Raw genomic sequence first — 27,059 nt, forward strand, 5'->3', positions numbered from 1 at the left:
TGCTGAACTGAATGCATGAACCGTGCTGTGATGGCTATTCCAGAGCATACTGCTTTCTGATTTCCACCGAGGAAAATTATTTTTTTCTTTTTCTTTTTCTTTCTTTTTTTCTTTTTTTCTTTTTTTTTCATGACAATGAAAAAATGTATCCATGTGAAATCTAAAAGCAGAGGTTTGATGTTAAGACTTAAACTGTGCCAATCCTGCAGAGGAGCACACTGGCTGAGAGGAAGACACGGCTTGTAAAAACCCTGATTTTGCCACTGACAGTTTCTTGATAGAGTTCAACTGAACTTGGCTCCTGATGCTGAAATATGGTGCATTCAGTGATGCTAGCAACCCAGGAGAACCTGGGAAGAGGCTGGGAACACCACAACTGAAGCTGTTAGTTTTCAAATTTCAGGTCCTGCACGTGTTTTGTTTTTTTTTTTTTTTTCTTTGTTTTTCGTCTTTTAAGATTCCTACTAGTGTTTTGCACAGTGTGTGGAGTATACCTGTGTTGGTGAACTCATCCTGCTTCTGGCCAGCAAGGGATGGGGAAAAGCAGGCAGTTACTTGGACTGACTTGAAAACCAGAGCTATTTTTAAATATGTGTGATACCTATGTAAAGAGAAAATATCCCTATATTCTTCTATATAGTCTAGTATGAAATTTGCTGTTTACAGCACATTATTGAATTACAGGTATAGAATTCCAGTCTGAATGGGATTATTTATAGAAACAGAAATGTTTCAAGGGGTTGGAACACAAAATAAGAAAAAGCTAATGTGGAGCGTCTGCTGTTCGTTATTTATTTTGCAAATAGTTGCCTTTTTGAGAATTGTGAAATCTCACTATTAAAATAATTGTAGAGTTATTTCTACCTCCATATGTGATTATTTAAAAGCTTAATGACAACATTCAAAACACTGTTGGCTGTATTTATATAGCTATATTGTGAGATGGCTTCGATGTGGGATGTTGAATTCCCCCTCTAACTTGTACAAGAGTGTGTTGTTGGCGCACATGTCACTGGGTTGCAGGAAGGGATGAAGAAAAGACATAAAGTTACTTTAGCAAAAAAGCAGTTCAGCCAAAAGAACCTCAGGAATTCTTCTGGGATTTTAAGGAAGGCATGTGCTAAAGTGGACCTAGCCAGTGAGACAGAAAATACATTGGTTTAAAGTAGCAGCTTTTGGTACTCTTGGGTGCTTGGTTAACATTCAGAGTGCAGATGATAGAAGAGCTGGTGCACACTGTAATTTTTTTTAAAGACGATGTTTTAAGCCCTCATATTTCAAATGCAGATTGCTCAGCCATTTCCAGTAGAATCAGAATAGTGAAATGGCTCTGTCCACGTTAGCACTTAACAGCAAGATGATTTTTTTTTTTCTCCTTTTTAAATTAGCTTACTGTAGAACCAGATGGCACCAGAAGTATAAGCCATGTTTCTTACTAATGACTCTGGGTCCCTCCACTTTTTATTCTTTATTACTTTTTTTAATTTTCTCTATTTTTTGGTGCAATGCAGGTATTTTGAGTTTGTTGATTGTTATGTTCCCTGAGGGAGGGGAGGTAGATGAATGCAGTCGTAGATCCAGCCCCATACTTGGTAATAAGCTTTTCTAACACATTTGACATGCTGCTGTTTGAATTATTTTACTAAACGCTTTCTCCATTGTACTCCTCCTCTGTTTCCTCTCTCTGGGTTCTCTTTCATACAATGGTGGGGACTCATGAATAGAGATGGTCAAGTCGGAAGAAGCGAACTTCATCCAAGGTAATCCATACTTTTTTCTCTTAAAAAGAAAAAAGCCCCCTCCCAAAATCTATGCCCTCCTCTGAAACGGAAAGGGTAAACATAGGAAAACCCTGAAGTATAGATGCAACCTGCCTGAATGTAGTGGCTGTGGTACCCTTCGCTTTTTTGGTTGGTTTTTTTTTTTTCAATGTGATGAGGAATTGCTGCTTTTTTCTTGTTGTAGGTGGAATGGTGGGGTCTAGTGGCAAACGAGAGTAAGACCCCTTTTAGCAAAGAGTAGTGGAAAGAGAAAGAACCCTGTCTGTACTAAAGAAATGGGTATAAATTCAACCAAAAATAGGTGCTGTAGACAATTTGAGTTGTTTAAGGATACCCCAAAGGTGACTGGTAGTTGGTCCTGGAGCTGAACGTGGGTCTGTTGGATCCCAGGGCTACTCGTTTGGGTTGCCTCTTGCCATGGGAGGAATTTTGTGAGGCTGTTATTTTTTGTGGGCAAAATTATCCTGTGGGGTTTGAAATTCCTTTTTTTCTTGGGATAGAGACCGAGCAGGGAGTTTTCATTACCAGCCATGTCACAGGATTTCCAAGACTTGTGTGTTGGTACATATCTGTGTAACATGCTTCCCTTGGTCTTCTGTGGTATCTCTGAAGGCTTCCGTTACTTTTATATTCCTGTACTGTCCCATTTTTGCATTAGATTTTAACTTGTTCGGGAAACAGACTGTGGCTTTTTATTTGTTCTGCAAAGCTTTAATTTGCTATTGAATAAATAACAATGATATAGGAACTGCAGGCCCCAGTACCCAGCTTGAGAGCTATACAGTCTAACTTTCTGAAAAGCTGTATTTGGCTCTTACGAGAACACATATGCATCTTGATATTTTCCCTATGTAACTATTGGTTTGTACCTAAATAAATTGAATAATTAACATCCTCTTGTTTCATTCATTACAACTGTGGTGTGCTATGCAGAGGAGCCAACCCTCTCAGGTATTGTGCCAGCAAGTGTATTTTTGTCAATACAAGAACTGCAAAGTACAGCCCTCGGAGCTGGACGGCAGCTCGGCGGTTCCAGGGGTATCGCAGCCCTTTGCTCGATGCAGAGAGCCGCCAGGCATCCCTGAATGCCGTATGACAGAAAGTGATGGAATAATTGAAGAGCTCAGCACTTTAGTTTTTAACTAAAGCTGGGGAAATTACCGTGCCCTCACTCAGTGTAGCTCGATCCCCCTTTTTCTCACGCGTGCACACACAGCTGTCTCTTGATGCTGGTTGGCTTTGGGTCCTGGGAAAAGGAGCCAAGTTTTTAAACTCTGGTCCGTTTTGTCCAGAATAGCCAAACTTCTGTCTTGGTTGCTGTCACTGGATTTTTTTTTTTCCCTGGTTGTACACTATATCTCATTGCATTGTGAATAATTTATTTACATACAGGTTTTTGGACCTTCAGCTGTAAGCCATACTGTCAGGTCGTTGAGTTCTCAGGACTCTGACTAGAGCCTTAGCATCTTTTAAAATAAAATCAGGAGATGCTGAAGCCTGGTACTGATTTAGGAGACGTGAAAGTATTGTTTAAAAGAGAAGGGGGGGGGGGGAAAAAAAGCTGCAACCCTGTGCTCTATTCTGTTCCAGTCACTAGAGGGTAGGAGAGCTTCAGTTCTTCCTAGGGAAGACACAGTTCATGCTCCAGTGTGATCTCTAAAGCTCTGTGACCATCCAAAGGCAGTAAAAAGTATTTCCCAGCATGCGCTGGAAAAATCTGACAAAGCAGTATTTCCTAGTTTATTGATTCTGCTACTGCACTAAAACACTAGTACTGTACATCAATAACCATCTTTAGTTAGGAAACTCTGGTCTGTGGAAGCAGTACTAGCAGTTTGTGGCAGAACATAAAGGCTAGAAAGAAAAATTGTGTGCATGGGGAATATAGGTGTCTAGGGAAGGCACAAGAGGTTACGGAAGAATAGCCAGAGAGTATGATGGGGTAGAAAACAATGTTGCTGGACGAGATAAAGATACAGGCATAAGGGGGGGCAGGGGAAGTGGGGAGAGCTTGGTCTTGGCTACAGAGCTGGCTCTGGTTGGCTGTTGCAGGGTAAAAAGGCCGTATACCTGCCATCTGAGCAGCTGAACCGAGACAAGTCTAAATTTCATCTCTGTAGATTTAGACGAATAAAAGTTTTCTATTTCAAAGAGTTTTCCTGTTTTGGTTTTTGGTTTTTTTGGGGTTTTTTTTTGTGCTGAACTGTAGCTGACCTCTATTGTAATATTTAGGTTTTCTTCTGCAAATACAGGGAAAATAACTTATTTTAAGAATGGACAAAATGAATATAACTTTCACAGCTTTTTTTAATCTGTATTGCCTGTATGAAAGAAATCTGATTATTCTCCAGTTTGACCACTTTATGTTATCTTCATGCAGATTTGGCACATCGGTGTCCTAAATGAGTCTTTTCTCATGTTAATCACTGGATTCTTTCTGGCTTCCCAGATTCACCCCAGATGGTCAGTACCCCTGTTTGGTGGTATTAATACCTGATGCAACTCCACGTCAGACTGGTGAAGGGGTTCACGTGGGCTGTTGTGGATACTGTACACTCTTCATGTGTGTTCTCTGGGCTCCCTTGTTTTTTGAAGGAAAAGCCACATTTCAGACAACAACGAAACCAGCAGCAGTCCAAGATCTCCAGTCTAGCTATGGTTGCCTCACGGTCATTAGAGATAGTATGCAGGAAGGATTTCAGCAACTGAATATTGTCTTTTAAATCATTTCAGTGCAAGAGCTGTTGAACTGGATGATTTAGGTATCTGTTGATTACACAGTATATATTTCTCACTGCTGCTAGAAGGGAATCATTGCACATTTGGGCGGACTCCCAAGACATGGGCAGCACATCCAGATCCCTCATTTTTCATGGGAGCTGAGAACACCATTGTCCTCTGTGGGAGCTGTCTTGAAAGACCACAGCTTTCTTCTTTTTCTCATGGAGGGTGGCATCGCAAAGGGAAGAGGGTACTATTAGGCAGTATTAATATATGCACTCATAGCTGTGTGTTGGCAAGCTCTCCTCTCTTTTCTGTTTTTCCTCCTGGGGCGCAGAGGGAGTTGGTAGCTATCTCTGCCGGTGCCCCACATGCTGATGCTCAGTAGCCTTGTTTGTCCCAGGTGGCTTGAGTCTCACCCTGAGTGCCCTGCACGCTATTTCCAGCATTTGTACAGCTGAATAATCTTTAAGCATTGAACATCTATGAACCAAATAAGCAGGTTTGCTTGGGGTGGATTGACCCGCAGCAGTTCAGTCCTGAAACAAAAGCGACGCAATTGCCACCTTGATAGCCTAAGCTGATTGAATAAATTGGCTGAAAGGCTGACCGGACCGAAGTGCTCCTCAGCATCTCATCGCGGGGGAAAATCCCTCACTCTTCTTTTTTTTTTCCTTCTGCGTGGGCTGTTAGATTTCATTTTTGCCTGCCTCATTGTATTTGGCTTTATCCCACAATACCCCGTGGGCAGCGACGCTCTCCAAGCATTTCACAGAGCGGAGGGACTCAGTTGCCACAGGGTCACGCATCGTGGTGGCAATCTCGTGTCGGTTCACTTGCCTTTCTCGCTGCCCTCTCCTCTTTCCCAAGGGGAGGCTGCCTCTGCAAAATAGTTTCCCTGCCTAATGAGGAGAGGTCCAAAGAGTCTTCCTATTTGTGTGTTGTTGTTTTCTCAAATGGCAAATTACGTGGCCCAGTTTCGATGTTGACCTCTTCACAGGGATTGCAGCAGGCTTTCTGTTGTCCTGTCTCATCCTTTTAAATGAAAGATGTGAGAGATGGGCTCACTTCACACTTGGCCACCTCGCTGTGTCATTTAAATGTACAATTTTTCTGCATCTCTTTATTGCTTCAAAAACAAGTTTGAACTTGGGGCATGGTTGTGTGTGTCAGGAAAAGAGACAGATTTGAAAGCAGTCCTGATGCACCAGAGGGGATTTGCTGGGTGCCTATAGAGGGAAATTATATACAAATGGTGTTATCAGGGAGACTCAAGCTCCTAAAGGATCTTGTGAAGCTGGGTCAATGAGCCAGCTCTTTCCTCTCCAAAGCTCTGCAATTCTTTCTCATTGCCTGTATTTGGCTCTGTGAAGGCAGAATATGGCCCACCTGCTCGTTGTTGTCCAGCTTTCTTCTTTAAACCAGAACCAGAAAGTAATGAAAAAATTGAAGATCAGTGTGAGAAACTTCTATGTACATTTTAAAACCAGGAACTAGACTCTGAAAATGGTACTGTGAGCACTGAATTTGATTTTTTTTCTGTTCAGAGTTGTGGGATGTCTTCTGGGCAAATATTCTTTCAAAGCAGTAGGGAGAACCACCATCTTCTGTTCCTGACGTGGCAGGGTCCTGCTCTTTGACCAGGCCATACTTTTGCTTCAGAGAAGATTACTCATTACTTATCTGATGTTGCACAGTGCCTAAATCTGCTGTAAACATGGGCTTTTAAGACTTTAAAAACATCTAGTTTGTTTTAAAAAGTAGAGCATTCTGGATATTGTTGCGCTTATTGTTTTCTTTCTGGCTGGCTTGTTTGGGGGATGCTTTTTGTTCAAGTTGTTACCCATTTTATGGCAGGGAACTGCTCATAAAGGTGACCTTTGTGGTATCGCCTGTTATTTGCACTCAGAGCCCAGCCAAAATCAGAGCTCTGTCTGCAGACAACCCCTTCAATTCCAGTCTCAAGGCTATCTCTATTTCAGAAGTGATGAGGGGGCAGGAAGGAATAAGCAAACTTGTCCTGTGTCTTGTGCTTGGGGCATGTGCCAACTTCCCTCACAAAGTGTGCGTTTCCTCCTTTCCAGCCCTACAGCCTGATCCTGGCTTCAGCCAGCTTTTCTGTACCTCTGCAAAGCACCTTTCCTTTGGGCTGGGATGTAGCCAGAGTGTGAGCTGGCTGACTGCGGAGTTTACAGGAAAATATAGCAGGAGAGGCTTGAAGGACCTGGCACCCAGTCTGGGAGCACAGCTGGAGGGAGCTGGGGGTCAGCAGCCGGAGGAGTGAAGTACCCAAGTGCGGAGGCGTCCATAGCCTGGGAGGTAGCAGGGAAAGGGAAGAGCTGAATAGATGAAAACACTTTAAAATTGTCACTGATTAAGCAGTTATGTCCTCCTTTTCTGGCCAGTACATACAGAGACTTCGACTTTTCCGGTCTCATTGTGAAGGCTTGTTAGTGTAGTGGTGGCTGGAGGGGAGGGAAGGGGTTTGGAGTGGTTTTTTCAGTGCTTGTTTTGCCCCTGAGTAACTTCGTGGGACTAATGGTTGCACTTCTCTGTGCTTCGCTCTGTAGTAGTTTTGCCAACTCAGAGGGAGGCTGTGAAGTTTAATCAATTAACTCTGTGTAAATCAGCTTGAAACGAGTAGGTGGAGAGTATCAGAGAGGAGGTGAGACTTTTAAAATAAATAATGCAATAATCATTTTCTTGTCACCTGGGAGGCATTTTCCATAGCACAGACTTCCCCAGGCAGCACTAAAGTTGACTCATTGATGGTCCAGGTCTGTGGGTCTCCCACACATCTGGGTTACCCCAGACGTGCTTCCTTCCAGAAACTGAGAGTGGAATCTGAGACACTGCCTGTTTGGCTGGGATTTCCATCAGGGTGGTCAGAGGAACAGCCTGCCAAATACCCGGGGAGGCTGGAGAGGTGGCCACAGAGCATGCACAGAGCGGTTCTTCGGTGTGTCTGTACGTGAGATGAGGCACAGGAGACCTGCCAGACCTGCTGAGCACACGTTGTTGGAATGACCTGGGCTGGTCCAGGAAACCCAAAGCATTCCTAACGTGATGGGTTGTCTTGCAGGGGCACAAGGCGAGCAGGCTTCCCGAGCTCCATGCTGCTCCATTTGGAGAGAGGCTTGTGGCACTGGTGAGGCTGGCTTGGCAGGGGTTGGACACAGACTGCGGTCACCGAGCTGGTGTTGAGGTGCTGCAGATCAGCCCTATGCCCTAAACCAGTTGCAAACATCCTGGCTTCTCTATCCAGCGTGATGCTAGATCTCATGCAGACGGTAGCCAGGTCCTCTTAGCTGGAGACCAACGCACCCCTCTTCTGAGATGAGCACAGAGCGCTTTTGCAGCCGTGCAGCCATCCGGGAACGAGGCACGAGGCCATTCACAAGGGGCCACCTGTTCTGGGAGGTCAGAGTTGAATTGCAACGTGCTCTAGTAATACCGAGCTGCAGGCGCTGATTTTTCTGGGGACTGCGTGGAATCTGGGCTGTTTTGGTACTTCCCAACAGTCCTTTGAACTGTCAAGTCAGTGGTGACAAAGGGTGGGGTTGTGTGTGCTGCAGAACTTGGGCAGGAGGCCCCCCAATGCTGAGTGACTCCCTAAAATACTGGCCTGCTTAAAGAATGAAAAGAATCCAAATTGATTCGGAAAGTGTTAACAACTGTCTGTCGTGTTCAGCCTGGAAGCTGTGAAGAGAACTGGATGCTTTGTTTTTTAAAAGAAATTGTAATGTGGATAATAAACTTTGTTTTTTTCTTTTTTTCCTTCTTCTGGTGAACTAACTTCAAATACCTCTTCCTCCTCTGAGGAAGGAGCTGGGGGAAGGGAAAATCCTTGGTCCTAAAAGCAGCAAGTACATCACATCAAACATGACTATGTTAAATACTAAAATGTTCAAAGTACAACCGAGATAGATAAAGGCTTTGATGGGAAGTGGATATTTCCCAGGGACATTACAAGCAATAATCCAGATGTTATGGTGTAATGCAACGAGTGTCCACGGATAGATGGGGAGCTCAAGCCAAGCAGCGCCTGCTGTAGGCCTTAGCCCTCCACTCCCATGCTGTTACGCCATATGGAAGCAATCTCCAGGCCCCCTTAATAGCCAGCTTTGGATTCCATTTTCACAGGGCTCATAGAGCTAAGTGGAGCTGTTTTATGGACAAGTTAGATAGAAGCCTTTCCAAGATAAACATCCAATTCGAAATTAGGACATACCAAGCTGCAAAATTATTTTAGGGCATATTTCATGGAAGCACTGCCATTTTTCTAAGGCGATTGCCAGACTGTAGAATGCCCTTTGATCCCTTGTGGACATTACTCCCTTTTTTATAAAAAGGATTTTGAAATAGTTGCAGTGTTTAGGGAGGAATATATCTGCTGGGACTTTGAAGTATGTCCATGGGAACAGTCATGCTTTAGCTTTTTGGCCTAAAAGATGAACTTTAAAAAAAAAAAAAAAAAAAAAAAAGACTACATTGCAGCTGGATTTATGAATCAAAATCTTGTTTTCTTTTTAAAGGTAGGAATTTTTAACCACTTTGCCAGGAAAGCCAAACGGGGTGTTTAAATAGAAATGTATTAATATGCTGGTGGGATTCAAAGAGTTGGGGTATTTTAACCAGTAAAAAGCGGGTAAAAAAAATTGTGAGTTCACCACCCGTGATTTAAGAATTTTGTTGCTGGGTAATTGATCCATAAAAAGTAATCTTCAGACATCAGGTGCTTTTGCAATCGTTTTATTTAGCAACAACATGTCTTACTTGCTTTTAAAGCTAACACGTTCTGTTTTAAAGTGACTTGTGAAATCTTCTTCTCCATCTTGCTCCCACCTGTATATGACATGATTGAAGCTCCGAAGTGTGGCAAGTTAAAAGTTGCTTCACAGGAATAAAATATGGCAGGATTTTTACTGTGAGAAGAAAAGCACAGCCTTGAGTTTTAATGTTTCCAGCTCACTCCCCCCAAATAAAGGCCTATTTAATCATCCTCTGTCCAATAAAATATTGCCAGTTAGCAAACTGTTAGCGCAGCCATGCTATGTAGGATGCAGCTGCAAAGGTAACAAATGTGGCTACCAGGTAACCATAACTCCAGATAAAGAGCCCAGTGGTGTCAGTGGTTTTTTTCAGCAGGCATCAGTATTTTTGATTCGTGAGCTTGGTTGCTGGAAGCAGGAGCTGCAAAGGCAGCAGGCAAAGAGCTAACGTGGACGACAGGCGGTTGAGTGATTGAGGAGGTGGAAGATGCGTGTTCAGCCTTTCACCTGGCCATAGCTTTTGTGATTGTGGGCTGTCTCCCTGGAGAGGACAGACCTGCGTTTTGATGGATGTAGCTGGAGACGTTTAAGAGTTTACTTTAGTTTCTCCCCTTTTCCACCTCTCCTCCCCATCGCTCTCCTGTGTCTTTCCCTGAGCCGAGGTAACAAGTTGCTCTCAATGCTAAAGGTCTGGTTATCAAAGCGCAGCCAGGTTATCTGAAGTCAACTTCTCTGGTGGTTTAAGCAAAACCTGATGATTTTTGCTGTCATGCTGAGCACCATCCCTTCACAGGACCAGCCGTAGAACGTACAGGCAGAGCATCCATAGCATCCTACTGCCCTCCATTCTCTTCTGACTCCTAGGGGATCGTGGTACCTCTGTCACTGCTGGTGCTTTCATATCACAGTCAGTTTGAGCATAACAGTGTGGGTCTGAGTGTATGTTTCATGTCGCTGACTTCTTTTCAGTCCAGTTTCATGCGGAGCATGCGACTCTCTGACTCCTTGCGCAAGAACCAGTTGTGGAACGGGCTGGTCACCATCACTCTTTTGGAGGGGAAGAACATCCCTGGAGGAGGCTTGGCAGAGATTTTTATTCTCCTGAAACTGGGAGATCAAAGATACAAGAGCAAGGTAAGTATTTAGCATTTTCTTAAGTTTACTGAAGCCGATACGGTACTTTGTGTTTCTTTTACCGGTATTGCTACCTCAGATGGAACGATTCTCAAATCTCTTGAATAAGTGAGATCAAAACCAGGAGACCAGATCAGGGACATTAACATTTGACTAATGTATGTTTTACATGCCAATATAGAAATAGTATGTTAGCAATAATGTGTGTATCTGGTTTTGTACATTTAAATACTCATCATATTGATGGATGTTTGAAATCAGTATGAAATGAAATAAAGCTATGTACATCACACATATGTTTTGCTCTCTGCCAGTAAAGATTTTAGGTTTGCAATGTTAGGTATGCTGGAAAAGCAGACTTAAAGTGGTTCCCAGTGCAGAGGACTTACTTTTTATTTATTTTTTTAAAGCACCTTTCTTGAAAAATGTTATGTATAGCAGAACCTGCCCCCCTCCTCCCCAAATGTACATAATGTTCTATGGTTTTGATTTGAATTTTTATTCCTCTAAGGCTGTGTTTATTTGTATCCAGTACCATTTCATGGGAATCTAAGAAAGGAGTGGGGTTCACAAAGACATACATTTCATCTCTATAAAGTTGAACAAAGAGAGAGGCTGCAACTAAAATAATATTCTGTTGATAAAGTAAGAGCTCTGCATGTCATGAACTGGAAGTACAGAGAGAGGAGGAGGATGAGAAGACAAATCCCCTCCTGTACAAAATGTACAGGGCAAGTTTACAGAACATAACGTTCAGATGTAGGCACATCTGAAATCTGCACTCTGCCCCCAACATCGGACCTCAAACCAAGGTCATGATATAAAGTTTTTGTTTAGAAAAACAGCTTTGAAAAATAACAAATGGGTTAGTTATTTTAGAATAAACATACGTTATTCCAGTTAAGATCCCTTTTTATGTTTCTCTTTAATGGTCCGTAGCCTGTGTCATGAATCTACACGACTGCACTGTTTGCAGTCACAGAAAATTAAGAAGTTCAAAAAGGGGAGGCAAGTGCCATGTAGCTTGCAGCGAGTTAATTGCTTAGTATTTCTGTCTGGGGTCCAGCAGAAGTTGGGGACCACTGCTTTTGCACCCTAGTAAGACTTCAAGTTGGCAATGCTTCACATTCCCTCCTGGAGTTTATTCATTTTATGAAGTACAGTCTCTCGTGGTCCAGAAGAGCAGACAAGGTAGGAGAAATTTCAGTCATGGCTGAGCTAATCTTATCTCCTGTTCTCTCAGTGGCCATGCTGATATTGATGGTGGGTAGTGTAGTGTGACATGAATTGTAAGTGATTTAAGTCCCAATCCTCTGAATCAATCCTCAGGTTACTCTGAATACTCAGAGTAACCTGAACACATGAACAATCTCACTGAACTCAGAGGGACAATTTACAGGCATCAGATAAACTGGATGTTAATAATTTCAGGGCTGCTCCTTCTTTGCCTATATCTTAACACAGAAGGTTAAAAAGTACTAGTTTGGGTTCCTTAATTCCTTCAGACCTGTTTTCAGGTGATTGTCCTCAAAGGGTTTATTCTTGATTTCTTCCAGTGTGTGATGTTGAATGATGACCACAGTCCACTGAAACGGAGCTGGTGCATCCACCTTGCATTTCAGAATTTCTCCAGCCATTCATTCATGTCATGCTTCTGTATTTATCATTATTGTGAGGCAGGAAAGAGAGGTTTTCAGGAAGATGAGGCTGTGCATGATGGGCTGGGGAGCTTTGGTTGGAACGACCTTAGTACTTGGTGCCCTGACATCTGTCTGGCCTTGTTCTTGTAGAAAAATTGAAATGTGCTTTACTGTGGAAATAAGTACTATTTAAGAAAAGTAAATATTATAACTGCATGTTTTCTAGACACTGTGTAAGAGTGCAAATCCTCAGTGGAGGGAACAGTTTGATTTTCACTACTTCTCTGACAGGAAGGATATGTTGGACATTGAGGTCTGGAGAAAGGATAACAAAAAGCATGAGGAGCTTTTAGGAACGTAAGTTGTGGTTGTTTTTTTTTTTTTTTTTGGGGGGGGGAGGGTAAGTACAAAAGATAATGTGATTTTTATTATTATTTTTTTAATGGATCAATTTATTTTCATTACCAGCCATCACACTATATGTTTCTTTCCTCATTCTGCTCGTGTCCAGATGGCTTTGTAAGGGTATGTTTATTAAAACCTATTAATGGGTAATCAGTTAATCACAACTTGAACGCAGAGGCACCCAAGCTGACCCTACACTTGCTGACTGTAAAATCCAAACTACTGCGGGAGCTCAGTGCAGCCGTTTTTGGGAGGACGGTGGCAGGGAGGAGGCAGTATCTGCCTGTGTTTGCTTGGTGATATTGCTCCAGATCCCCTTGTGCTCTGCAGGGCCCATTTGCACCTTCAGGCTGGTGCCAGCTCCGGGTGGTCTGCTCCTTGAGAGTGGCACTGGTGTCCCTGCTTTCTGTTTGCACTTTGGTGTGGTCTTGTAGCCTCATTTACATATGGGTCCTGTTACCTGGGTTTGCTTTATTTGGGTAATCTCTTCCCAGCTGCCACAGAGGACTGATCTCTGTGGGTTTGGTCCCCCACTCTATTGCACAAGCTTGTGTTGTTTAAAACATCATTTTCAGGGGCAGCCTCAGTGGTGATTTACCCATCTCCTGACTGATACCAGATTTTGTCCCACTGTGTTATTCCATTATAGCTTCAAATTCTCAGGTAATGATTTCATGCCACGTTAGCAGATGAGACTTTTTGTGGGATAGCAATCAACCTTTTATTTTATTTTTTTAATAGGAACAAAATATGGTTCCTACTCCTGTGTTGTGCTCTTTCTCTTCCACACTGACTCCTTATTTTGTACAGTGTTAGTACAGTCTTGGTTTCCTAGTAGTAACTGCGTCTTGTTCCTTCTTTTGGCTTGCAGCATTGCCATCTAGACCCATCTGCACAGTTGGCTACATGGCAGCAGCACCAAGAACCATTTAATTTACGGGAGCCCCTCTTGGGTCTGCCTGTGCTTACCTGCTTGCAGGACCAGTGCCACAACCTCTGAATTCTTAGGGACAGGGAACCTGTCCGCAGTTGTTTGCTGTTCTTACCTGGCGAGGGTTTCACAACTTGCTAAGTAACAGTAACTCGTAAGAACATTCTCTCACTTAAAGCATTCAAATAGTTTGAAGCTATTCACAGAAAAGAACAATGCCCTTTGGCTCAGCAAATGCTTGTGGTTTTGCAGAGCAGGAAATGCTTTCTGGCTGAATGCTGTTGCTCATCACATGGAGAAGTGGCTGAAGATGAATCTGTTCCTTCCATTCTCACAGTTACTTTTATTACTTCTGATATCTGTTTAGAGTTAAGAAACGTAGCAGTGTTTGTGGCTTGCCTCTGGTCAGTCTCCTTAATGCTGGAACAATTCTTCCTTAGTTTTTTCCCTCCTCTTTTTTTTTTTTTTTTTTTCCCTGCTGGTTTCTGGCAGGTGGAGTTCAGTGTGGCAAAAAATTATCGGCAAAACACTTATTCTATTATTGAAGATTTCAGCACTGGGAAAACCTGTGTGTGTTAGATTTTCCTTGGTTATTTTTGCTGTCTGTGTGGAGAGAAAAATATTGCTGGTATTGCCTTAAGCACAGCAAACTCACTGTAGCATCAAAACAGGAAAAAATTATACTAGATTTTTAAAAGCAATTGCAAGAACAGGTAAACACCAAATGCATAATAACAAGTCTTGTTTTTACAGAGTATAAACTTTTGACACCCAATAAATAGTATATTATGAAGGGTTCAAATGCAGTCTAATCTGGAAAAGGATTCTGTAGGAGAAACAAGCATTATAAGGTACTGTTTATTGGCTTCATGACTTCCAAGTGGAGTTTTGAGATTTCTGGATTTCACAATATCATTGTAAGAAAGATTCTTTAGTAAAATGTTTGTGGGTTACATTCGGTCATTGCATATAGCAGCACACCCCAACTGCCCTGAAATAATTTGCATAGCTTTCAAGGAAAAATGCAAAAATGGCTGGATTTGAATTAATAATTCTGTGGTTAATTTGTGGAGGGAGTTAGGATTCATTACGCTCCCCTCAAAGTTGTGTAGGTTGGACTGTGTTGGTTATACCTTTAAATATATGTATATTTTTAATATTTAGAGGAAGTTGAGGAGATGCACAAGGTGGAGTCATGTCTGGTAAACAAGAATGCTGAACTTCTTTGTAATAAAGACTTGTGTTAATTCCTTTAGACCCAGGGTTTCATGTAGGATGGATGCCTTAAGCCCCTGGAACATGGCTCTTCGCCCAGGCATAATTTGGTTTCAGGGTAAAATATTGTTGTTGAAATAGGACATGAAGTGCCTGTGGAGACTGTGGAACGTGTAGGATAAGAAATGCTTTAGACCTCCGGTACTAAACACTAACACCTGGGGTATTTATCTGCTTCCGAATTAGTGAGGAAATGTTCGGTGCAATTTCATTTCATCCTTCTTTATCAACACCTGGGGTATTTATCTGCTTCCGAAATAGAGAGGAAACGTTCGGTGCAATTTCATTTCACCCTTTTTATCCAAAACAAACCCTCACTGTCAGTGCACATCGCAAGCTAAGTTATTACATTTAGCCTACCTGTGTTCTCCTTAGTTTTTCAGCTGGGTCCAATTTCTCTTGCTCGCTTAAAATACTGCAGCTTCGAGTGGATCAGCTGCCAGGGCCTGACCCGGAGGGGTGGCTGTGTTTTGGTGCCAGATGAAATGATCCCTCTATTTAGCCGTCACGGAACTGTTAGTAACTTTTATTGAGTGGTTTTTGTGTCCTTTGGAATAAGAGGCATTCTATGAGCAGGAGACCATCTTAATGTATATTAATAAACAAAGGTGTTAACGTGTGCAGAATTTGTCCGGGCAGAGTTACATTGCTTATGCCAGGTTGTGTGCGTTTCTGCATTAAGGGATATGTTCTTAAAAAGAGATGCTGCAGAATGTTGGTGGTTTTTTTTCTTCACGTATTTACCTCAAGACAGAGTTTTTACAAAAAATGCTAGACTTAAGAGCGTGATCCAAGAGATTGGAGTGCATCCAGTATCTTTCTGATTAATGCCTCTGGGAAACAGTGTCTTTTGCAACAAGAAACAATCCTTATTTTAAAGTCCGTGCTGTTGCGATGGAGCAGTAAAATCTACTATGGCTGTGTCCAAACCTTTAATTTAAATTTCACCAAGATACAGGAAGAATCAGACAACCAAAATTTATCTGTAGAGTAAGTCTGAATAAGACCTTATTAATTGTCTCCCTTACACCTGTGGCATTTGAAATTCCTTTTCAAATATTAATCATAGATGCATCTTACTCTGTATACTGTGATAATGATTCTGACCTCGAAGGGCTTTCCAGAATTCTGCAGGGGGAAAAAATGGCAATGTTGTGTGCAGACTTTTTAATATATATTTAATTTATTTATATTTAAGGATACTTACCGTAATCTGATGAACTATGGATTGGGTAGTAAAATACAACCCCATGACTACTGCTAAGATGCTAAGCTCAGCACCTTTTACTGAAATTTTAACATTTGATTCCCTGATAAAGTTAAACAAATAATTTAACCCAGATTTTCTCTGTAGTGTTCTCAAATAATACTTCTCTGCAAAATGGCAGCTGACGATGAGGGCTGTAAGTCAAAAGAACAGTTTTAAATGAAAACTAAAGCAGTGGTGTAATCCTCTATAGGACTAAAGGTTAATATAGAGGTGTAGACCTCGATATTGATCAGGAGGAGGAAGCAAAACATTTAATTAATTGTGGTTTTAAAAAAGTGATACATTTGTGTGCACAGTGCACTCACAGAACTGTATCCCCTATAGGTCATACATATAGTCAGGTGTGTGAAAGATTGTACCTGAATTTAATATGTAATGTAGCAAAAGATGACAACAAGCAGAGCTATCCTGAAGTATGATTACTTTGCTGAGGATTTAATTTGGGAGATCGTTTGCATCACCTGAAATACAAATAATCAGAGAGTTTTGCCCTTTGCATTCAGATGAGGCAACTTTTGAGCAAGAAGTGGATTGCCTCCATTAGTTTTATATTGTGCCCATCATGATAGTCTCTTACCACTTTCCTGTGAAATAATTATCTGTAATAAGGTCTTGCAGATAGAAAGCAGAGAAAGAAGGAAAGGGAGAGTTTCTGTTTCAGGAGGCTGGGAGAAGTAGTTTGGAAATCATTAGACTCGTTTTAATAGCGTAGAAGCATTTGTGTGGAAACTGCTGAATTTATATAGTAAATTGAATGTCTAATTGTTTTACCAAGCTGCATTCTTTGCAGTCTGATCAATTATGTTGTATAACCTAAATGAAACAGATTGTCTTTTTTTTTTTTTTTCTTAAGCCTTTTGCCATTTGCAAGTGTAAATGTGGATTTTCTTTTCACTTCCTCAAAAGAAAATACAGGGGCATACCATCACCTTGAGTGAACACAGATGTTTTAAGGAAGTTAGTTTGCACGGAAATCGGACAAGATTTGAGGAAGAAAAGCTTATACTCCACCTCCTGCTGTTTTCCCGTCCACATGTGCATCACTGCTATCCCCACGCCCTTATACTCAATCTTCTTTTTTTTTTTTTCCCCTGACCTTTGGCTAATCAGATTCTTCTAAAAAGAGAAACAATTCCAATTTGCCCAAACAAGCTAGAATTATATTTAACTTTGCCTTTGAGAGATTTCTGAGGTTACCTATTTGTGGGAGATGCACCGTTGTCTGAATGAGTTGTCTGTTGTCTCTTACCCCATGAAAAGTTCTTAACATAAAAAAACGCCAATGCAAGTTTTCCCGGTTGTGGACTTGTGAGTGGGTGGTGTATGAAATGCTGATGTGGGAGATGTGGCCTCTGTTGCCAGCTGAACCACAGACCAGCTGGGTGACCCTGCGTTTTCCCCTCTCCTTCCTTCAGTTTCTTCATCTGTAAAAAAAAATTAAAAATAAACCCCAAGGTAACGGTACGTTCCACCTTTTGCACTGATACCTAAAGTATCAGTAAAAACTGCTGCAGTCTGGGAAGTTGCTGTGTTAATGCAGCCAAGGTGATGTTGGCCTCCAGTGTGGAAGTGATAAGGTCTTTTTCTCAAATACTTGCCTTTTTTGTTGTTTTGTTTCCCCTTCTGCTGTAACTCCTCCTGTCATATCTATCTGAAGAGTCTAGGCGTAGTGATGAGCTTTAAATGCAACCTCTCACACTTGGAAACTGTGTTGAGAGGCAGCCTACGCGCCGAACAGTGTTGGTACTCTGCCTGGTTTATTTTCTTTCTCTTTAAAAGCACTTGAAAGCAGTTAATAAGAGTAAACTTGCAACCTGTTGTATGTTCAGTGCAGTGAGTAGCAAAGAGGACACTTAAGGCAAAGTCATCCCCATGGATTCTGGTCAGAAGAAGCTTACACAAAGAGCTGTGTTTTAATACACGGAGCTACTGGATGACTTACAAACTCATCAGAGCAATGACTTTTACTTCATAACATAGCTTCTTGGGTTTTCAGGCTGAAATGTTTGGGGATTTTATTTTTTTTCGCCCCCTTTAGCATTCACAGAAAATAGGCTGTTAAGAAGCGGAAAGCATGCAATTTATAGCAGATGGGTATAAACCGCTCCAGCTCTACTACTGGAATGGGATCAATCAGGAGCACTACATGCACCATTTACCCAGAAGAAACCCACCTGGGGGAACCCTGTGGAATTTTAGCCTATTAAGACAACACCTTAACAAGTTTAGTTTAAATAAAAACTTGTCGGCAGGCATTAAGCGGAGCGAAAGCTCTCGCTCTCCATCATCCGCTCACCATCCCTTGGAGAAATGTGACTCCCCACGCACTGTGGCAACAAAGCTACTCCTTCCTTATTTTTGGTTTTGTTTTTTTTTTTTTTTTTCCTTTTTCATCTGTAACTTTTGTTCAGCCTGTTCTTAAAAGCCAAGCCCTACGGAGGTTCAAAAAAGTTCCACTCCATTTACTGGACTTCTAAATAGAAGGCATTTAGCCAAGCCAAGTGATGAGGCTTGCTGTTGCGTTTAACCGCTCCCTTCGCGTGTGACTGGCTGACTAGTGAGCGCTCCCTGCTTTAGCCCATACTCATCTTTTGTTATTGCCTCTTTAGAAATGTTTCTCTTCTTTCCTCCTAATTTTTATTTTTGGGGGGAAGTATCAGGTTAATGATATGTACTATGTGCAGGGGGTTGGGGGTGGGGCGGGGGTGGGGGTGACTTTTAAGACAGTCCTTCCCTTTGGGAAATATAACAGTACACTGAAAGTGTGCTCTAGTAAGGCTTGTAAAAGAGATTGGGGCATACAGTATAATGTAGCATAAAATGGAGTATGTGACTTTAAAGAAACGAATCTATTTTAGGCTAATGTTTTAAATTTTGCATTTGCTCCTTTTCTTTTCCCCCAGGTGAAATAAAACTGTGTTTCAAATCCATCACAAAACACTGGGGGATTTTAGAGGGGAAGTGAGGCAGGCCAGAGTTAAGTTTTCCTACTGTACTTGCAGCCCAAACCTTTTACCTCTGCTTACCAGTAGGTGAACCAGAAAGCAAAACTTGACAGTAAGTGCAATAGAAACTGGCTAATTGGTTTCCCGTGTTTAATTTTGAGATGCTTTTTTTTTTTTTTTTGTGTTCTTTCCATCCTGAACAAGCAATAAGTTTTGGTGCCTGCTTACTACTGAAGTCAATATGAATGTTGCTTTATTATTCCCCCCCCCCCCCCAGCTCCTTTTCCGTATTAACCCTTGGCAATGTTGTTCTAGGTGCCAAGTTGACATTCATGCCCTGCCGATGAAGCAGACCAATTGCTTAGAGCTGCCTCTGGCAAAACATCCAGGGTCCCTGCTAATGTTGATTGCTGTTGCCCCGTGTACAGGCGTGTCTATCTCTGATCTGTGTGTCTGCCCTTTGGGAGACCCCAGCGAACGGCAACAGATTTCACAGCGCTATGTGAGTTTGCATATTCTTTTTTTCTTCTGTTTTTCTCTCCTCTAGTTTTGAAAGTAGTCAAAATTGCGGGGAGGGGGGAATTGTCCAGTCATAATGACATGTGTCCTACCGGAGAAAACTATTACACGGAATAGTTATTACGTTTAGAATGACTTGGAGATGAGCAGGGCGGATAGACCCAAGCCATTTGCCTGCGTGTATTTGAGTTGTAAATTAATACTTTTCTTTGCAAACTTGAATTGTATTAAAAGATTATCATGGGGAATGAGACAGAGTGAATGTCATGGAGAGTCTGTAGTATTCTTTGCTTTCTTTCCTCCTTTGGGGAGGATGTGTTCTGGATTTTGAACTGTTGGAAGATAAAGCCTTATGATGGCTTTCACCCATCAATCCTCAAAAGCTGGACAAGCAGCAATACGTGTATCTCTCTGAAATGGGGTGCGAGAATGAGGCGTGAGGAACTTGAACCACCTATGCCAATGTTTTTGAGGACAGATTCCTCGCTGCTGATGTAGTGTGCTGCCTGCCTGACCCATGCTGCTTCTCCAGGTCTACCTATGTCCCATTTTCTGTTTTAATTGACAGATGATATTTGCATAAACGTTCAGGGTCCTTCCCATCTCCACCATAACATTAACATGTAACTTATGTGAATGGAGAATTAGGAGCAGGTACCATGTGATGTCTTGAAACTCCGGGTCGTGATGCAGTGAGACTGAGATAGTGGATGTGTGTTTATGGGTGTATCAGCTGCTGAACTGAAACAAAGCAGAAATAAGATGGATATAGAAATGTAAGTCATTTAGTAGTTCAATAATTTCTGTTTCTTACTGAATAACAAATGAAATACATCTTTACTAGTTCAGTAATTTCTGTTTCTTACTGAATGACAAAATGTATCTTCATGCTTTCCTCTTTGCAGTGTATAAAGAATTCCTTTCGGGACGTGAAGGACATTGGTTTCTTACAAGTCAAAGTGTTAAAGGCAGTGGACCTCTTGGCAGCAGATTTTGCAGGTATTTTGTTTCTCTTTTGCAGCATATGATGCTATAATGTTTTGTGAGTGCTGCTTAGACTTTGTGCAGTACTGTCAGTTGATCAAGGAAAAGTAAATCTTCCATCGTTTCTCAGCGGCGAAACCTACCTCAGGGAACTGAGGTACAAAATGATTTTGACTCCCAAAAGTATGTGGGAAGTCCAGTGGATGGAGATCTGAGTGGCGTGACCAATAGCTTAACACTTAGCATAGTGTACTGTTGTATTTTCCAGCAGGGATATGTAAAATAAAGTGATGGTGCCTGCAAAGTAGCCTTTCCACCTTTTATCAGGTGCCTTGTGAGCAAGACTGAAAGATTTTGGGGATGTCTGACACGGTGCTGAGTGTGTGGGTTGGGGTGGTGCTGCAGGCTGTCACCCGAAAAAGAAAGCTTGCCAGCGATGGGGATGCAAGTGCGATGGTTTCTCTTACAGCTCGTTTGTGGCTTCAGTTTGCAATGATCTTTTTGGTGCTTTTACTCCGAGAAAAGGATGGATTTTCCACTGAGCTGTACCTCAAATTGTGCTTGGTCCTGACAGCAACGGACACTTAACACCTTTTAAAAATACAACTTTATATTGTTTCTCCAGGGAAGGTCTAGGGAATTAGTACTTCTCTGTAACGATTGCCTGGACATTATTACTTTTATTACCATCTTCTCCAGAATTCTGGAGACCTTTTAATTCCCCTCTGTATCTTGCAGCACCCAGTAATTCACAGCCACAGTATTGTGTGTTGTGTATTTGCTGACACAGTAATTTTCTTAAGAGAACTTGTTGATAAAGGCAGGAAAGATGCTAGAGAGAAAACACTCTTGCCCCACTCACTGGTGTGCATGAAGACACTGTAACATAAGAGAACGTTGCTCCTAATGTAAGGACCAAAGGAGAAAGCCCAAGATGAATCAAGATATTATTTCAGTTTCAATTCACTGCTTAACACTGCAGTGGAAAAAAAGGTTTCTGCAAAGAGCAGTACTTTAAAGAACTGAAGAACTTAATTTGAAAGCATACAGAAACCCTGCCAATAATGAAACGTATCTTGTACAGAAGTGCATTTCTAGGTTGACATAACGTATACATCTGTATGGAATTAGGAATGTAATGGCACCTTCCTAACAAATTTAATAGGAAGTGTACCACAGCAAAGCAGAACCCTTGGCTAACGGCAAGGCTAGGGCTGTCTAGAACTATGTGAGGTTTTAATATAGACAGCGTACAGGGAAAGAGCTGAGCCCAGAAGGTTACTTACCCTTTGGAAAACTTCAGTGATGCTAATGCAGTTGCATCCGTGATGGATTTGGCCCCCTTTCCCTCAATACTTAAACAGGAGCATGTGGGTGGATAATGAACATTGGAAGAGACACGCAGGTTCTTGATTCTGCAATTCAAAGACTTTTCATACAGAGTATGTGACACACATTCCTTGTGCATAGCACAGAATGAAATTCTGCTTAAGTAAAAGGTTACTCAGTCTGTCATTATATTCAAAATAACCCAGGCTTTGAGCCTGATTCATGAAGCAAATGACAAATTGTTTTTCAATGGCAGTGCTGAAAATATCCTAGTATTATGCTGTAATAGACCCACCAAATTGCAAAAGGATGCAGCCATTTTAGGTAAAAATAGCATAATTTCTGATCGTGAAATGAGAGACATAAAGATTAATTATCTGTTCTGAGCCATTCATAAATGATTAGTGCAGCAATTATGGTCTTCCATAATAGAGCCCTCCTAGAGCAGTGCCATATTTCCTGCATTGCCAGGGAGACTGCTCAGATTTATTGTTATTGATAAAAGTAAATTCAAAGTCCAGCAAAAAATCTGATAAAGCAAAAATCGCAGAGACAATAAGAGGTACAAAGATTTCCAAGGGTTAATAGAGGAGCAGTACGAGCAGGTAGTGTTCCCTCGCTGTCCTGTCCCCATCCAGTAGCAGTCATGAGTCCTGTCTGGGTGAACTTCTGCAGACCAGTCATGTGCTGTCAGGTATGATGCCACCTTATACCTTCTTCCACAGTAAAGATTGGATTTTGGTGTGATTGGGATTTCTGTTGTCAGTTGATTATATGTTGGCATTCTAGATTTTAATTGCAAGTTTTTAGCCTACTGTAATAATAGCTCTCAGAAAACAACATAGAATCTGCTTTGGTTTTGAACAGTGTTTTGAAAATTCATATTTCACCATTTGACATAAATTTTAGGCTAGTTTACACACAGCTATATCAAATATGTAGATCTTCAGCCACAGCTAGCCCAGTTTGAGCCTTCCATACTTTTATATTCGTAGATAATAGTTTTGTTGACGTGAAAATGACTTTTTCTGCTTTGTTGGATGTTTTCTGTGTATGCATTGAGAGTTCTTCTCAAACACTGCATTTGCTCACTGACCAAAAAATAGCATTCAAAATACCAAATTATACAGTGGGATTGTTTTTGGCATATACCCGTTTGCATTTCAAATAATTTCTCTGAAGGGCTGCATGCATTTTCCACACTTATCAGGGAATGGGCGCGTAAGCTGAAAAGAAGACAGAGAGATTCCAGTAGTACACATGGTCTTTAAACTTTACCAATATTGACTAGTTAATACCCGCTGCTTACATACTGAAAAGATTCCTGTTTAGTTTATGAACTTCTCAGAGTAAGAACCTTAAGAGCTCTGCATTAATAATGCCAAAAATTAAGAAAAAGACAGCTTTTGCTTAAATATCGTGTCTGTCTGCTGTCTAAATCCCTGCATTGCTGACATATTTAATTGCCTCCATAAAAGTTAGGCTGGAGTGTCTGTGGCTGAGTTATACGTGAACACTGAAGATGAGATTAAAACATACTGAGCCAGACATGCCGATAAAGGGCACTCTGTTCACAATGGAAACTGCTCAGCTTGTGAAAGCTACAAATTAATGTAATGTGAATTATCCAAAAAAACCACCCCCAAAACATTAGCAAACATCTTTGCTATAACAGGTTCCACATTGACATCGTTCTTTTGAGAGGAGGTTGGGTTTTTTCGTTGGTGCTTGGTAGTGGTTTTTTTTTTTCTTTTTTTGGTTTTGGTTTTTTGTTTGTTTGTTTGTTTGCTTGCTTTAAGTACGATACCTTATTCATGCATGGATTCTTCAGTTGATGCTGGGTTTTGTTTTAAACTGTGGCACTGTGTAGGGTCTTCGTGGCTTCCAGGACTTGCTCATGTGGAACTAATTGAAGAAATGCAGCTGATAAAGACAGTGCCTTCTCTTCTCATGGTGTGGGTACTTAGTCCTGTAATCAGCAGGAGAGGACCACAGACTCTAAGCAGAAGATATCATAGAGCACTGTAACTGCAGCACTGATGCTTACCTGGGTCAGAATGATAGTACTGCTTTTGTAATGTTGTCTGAGTAATTGTCAAAATAAGCAGATTTTTCTTGCTATAAAGACTTAGAGATAATTCACTGTAAGTCTCAGGCTTCCAGCATTAGAGTGAAGCCACCTGAGTGAGTTGTAAGGTAAGTGTTAAGAGTTTGCAGAACTGAGGATGCATAGGAGATGTTTTTTGTTTAGCAAGTCACTCCAACAGAATGAGGCAATTTGCAGTTGTCTTAATGGGTCTAATTTTACTTGACCTATCACTTCTTCATCCCTCCTGCAAAGAAACAGTGTGCATACTAAATACAGTAACTGGTCCACTTCATTTTTTTGTTTGTTTCTTTCTTTTTCTTTTTCTTTTTTTTTTTTTTTTAATCTATCTGGTTTTTCCCTAGGTAAAAGTGATCCTTTCTGTGTATTAGAGCTGGGAAATGACATGCTTCAAACGCACACTGTTTACAAGAACCTCAATCCAGAGTGGAACAAAGTTTTCACATTGTAAGTGGATTGCTTTTGAAAACATGCTGCAACACCAAATAGTTAGCAGCTTCACTATATAAGCTATCGACTTTGGGAAAATGCAAAGGTCAAGTTTAAGATATGTCAGTTTTTCATAGTCAGAGAGGATGTTGGAGAAATATCAAATATAACTCAATTAAAGCCTCTTGCCTTTTACTAGTTCTTGCATGGAGTTTATTAATAGAAGTCATTAAAAGAAAAATTACTGTGATATTTATAGGAAGAATCATGACTAGACATAATGGAGTCATAGCTGGATCCAAGAGATAATGTAACAGAAAGTAGAGACCAAATACTCACGCCTACATTTTCCATAATTTAAAATAAAATATGTTTCATTGAACCATAGCAGAATCCTTGTTTAATGTGTAAGTAAGCAGAAAATGAGAGCTCATGTTGTTCCTGGTATATCTTCTGAATTTAAACTAGTCAAACATAGCTTACCCCAAATTAAAAGCTTAAATTTTTATGGAAATCAAAGTATTCTCTTTTTTGGTGACTTTATTAATAACTAAAGTGATAATTTAGGTATTGCTAACTTTAGGCAGCGTAATTTTTCAGTCTTGCTTGAGGCTGACAAAGATTTTTGTGGATAACCTAGTGAGATACATGTTTCTAGGACTGTAGCAGCCGGTGGTAAGGAAGGCAACCATGAGGGCTGGCAGTTGGAGCTTTTATGACACTAGCACCTGTCCAGTGGGAGAGCAGTTTAAGAATGACAGACTTCTTGCAAAAGCAAGATTCATAAACACTGGGTTGGAGGAAAACACAGTAAAAAGTATCTGATCTCTTTGACAGAATTACCTTGCTGGATTTCTGTTTGATTCGTGGGTGCAGCTGAATGCATGTCTCTTGGAGTCCTTCTCTTTGTCTGTTCTCAGGAAGCTCCCACTCATCACTGTTTATTCTGAGATTGTGCCAGCAGATGAGTCTTGTCGGATGTTCAGCCAAAAAAATAAATCTAATAAGAATCTGAAGTTATTTTATTTAAAATGAAGCTTTGTGTCTATAGTTCCCATGGGTCTCAGAAATACCAGCTACAAACTATCTCTAACTTTCTTACTTGTGTTGCATGAGTAATCTAAGCACCAAACCTGCAGAGCTAGTCAGGCTCCCACTTCTCCTCTAGATTTTTGGCCATTTAAAAAAAAATATTAGGCACCTTAAAAGCTATTGAAGATTTAGATTAATTTTGGTGCAGAGTGGATTGTTTTGAGTGGATGAATCCATTTCAGCTGCAGTGTTCAAAACCACCACTTGGTACTAAGAGTGGTGAAACCCCTTCCCATCATAGTCAGATTTTCTGCAAGACACTTCTCTGTGTGTGTCACTGTGGGGTTTTACTGGTTTATAGCACTGGTAGCTATATCACATGGAAAATTATAATGGCTTGGAGAGGAATATGGAAGTCTGGTTGCAGAAGTGGCAGGTTTCCATGTATTTTAAAGCCATAATGTCTTGAAAACAGTGCGTTTAGTGGTGGTTTGGCTGCCACTAGATCACATCAGAGAACATGCTATGACAGCTAGCTGGAGAGACAGCCAGGGAGGTGGCTTCTAGGTTCAGACTCTGCTCCATGAGGAGCAAGTCCACTGTATTGCAGGTGGAGGTTCTGGGAGCAGGACTGCTCTGAAACAACCTTCTTTTAGGCAGAATGGCTACACTTGGTTAAATAACACACACACACTGTACCGCATACCTCTTTCTTTAATTCTTGCGTGTGGAATAAGAAAAATAGGAGATAATGAATGCAACCTGTAAGTTGTCTCCACTTACCCATGCTTTTGCAGTCACACAGATAAGACTTTTCTCAAATGAGACTCCCATTTATTAATGATATGATAAATACTTAGGATCGCATGCCTGCTGCCACATCAGAAGAGCATTGGCACTGAATAGAACAAAAATATTGTACATTTGGCCTTTAATGAGGGTTGATAGGGATGGTTTGTTGTTTTTTTTCTTCTGTGATTGGGGTTTTTTTAAGTAATTTGATTTGTTAGCACCTTAAAAGGGAGAGAATTGTTCAATAACTGGTCAAGTCAAATGAAGTTATGTAAGTTTTTGTTTCCTGGATTATTTCTTTAATGTCCCGAAGCCTGGCTTTGAATTCAGCCCTTGACCTGTCCCAGTCACCAGCTTGTCCTGTTGGAGAGCTGAGTTTTACATGGTTAGCATCATCAATGCACAGAAAATGTCACCGTCTGGTAGTTCTTTTCTTCACCTAGTTCTGGGACTGAAACATGAGGGGAAAGCTTGGGGAATACCCATCATTTGATTCATTTTGGGGGGAATTTAATTAAATGCTAGTTTTATACTCCAAGGTAATACAAACTTAATTAGTAAAACAGTGTTCTCAGATCTTTGTGGAGGAGACTGTGTGCATGTGTATCGAATATTATTATTTTTTTTTATGTGTCTGCACTTTTTTGTTCCAGCCCTATTAGAGATATTCATGATGTTCTGGAAGTGACAGTGTTTGATGAAGATGGAGATAAACCCCCTGATTTTCTTGGAAAAGTTGCCATCCCTTTGCTGTCTGTAAGTTACCTTTGCCATGTATATCATTCAAATATTGATGGTTTTGCTGGGAACGAATTGCATTTCTTTTCCCCATAGCACAAAGCAACACAGATTTAGAGATAAACAGGTTTTGTGATCTATATATGCCTTAGTTGGCAGTGTTTATAGCTCTCCTTAGTGTAACGAGCATTGCCAACCCATTTAAGTACAAATTTGGTTGATTGGAAGGAAAATTGCAGAAGTGTCTGTACTTCA

The 27,059-nt window shown here is 41.1% G+C and overlaps 1 protein-coding gene across 7 annotated transcripts in view; it reads left to right on the plus strand.

The window, feature by feature from the left end:
* The window catches only part of MCTP2 (multiple C2 and transmembrane domain containing 2), a 127,784-nt gene that overhangs the window by 42,837 nt on the left and 57,888 nt on the right, over nt 1-27,059 (plus strand). For 6 of the 7 annotated variants that reach the window (XM_056347082.1, XM_056347079.1, XM_056347080.1 and 3 more), the window contains 7 exons: nt 1,725-1,760; nt 10,244-10,408; nt 12,275-12,405; nt 19,190-19,376; nt 20,299-20,392; nt 24,158-24,260; nt 26,720-26,822. In XM_056347082.1, coding sequence (XP_056203057.1) covers nt 1,725-1,760; nt 10,244-10,408; nt 12,275-12,405; nt 19,190-19,376; nt 20,299-20,392; nt 24,158-24,260; nt 26,720-26,822 — 819 coding nt within the window. Of the gene's footprint in view, nt 1-1,724; nt 1,761-10,243; nt 10,409-12,274; nt 12,406-19,189; nt 19,377-20,298; nt 20,393-24,157; nt 24,261-26,719; nt 26,823-27,059 lie in introns of those variants that run through there. The other variant, XM_056347086.1, reaches the window with a different exon arrangement.

This window comes from Falco biarmicus, chromosome 7 (assembly GCF_023638135.1).
Source record: "Falco biarmicus isolate bFalBia1 chromosome 7, bFalBia1.pri, whole genome shotgun sequence".
Taxonomy (NCBI): domain Eukaryota; kingdom Metazoa; phylum Chordata; class Aves; order Falconiformes; family Falconidae; genus Falco; species Falco biarmicus.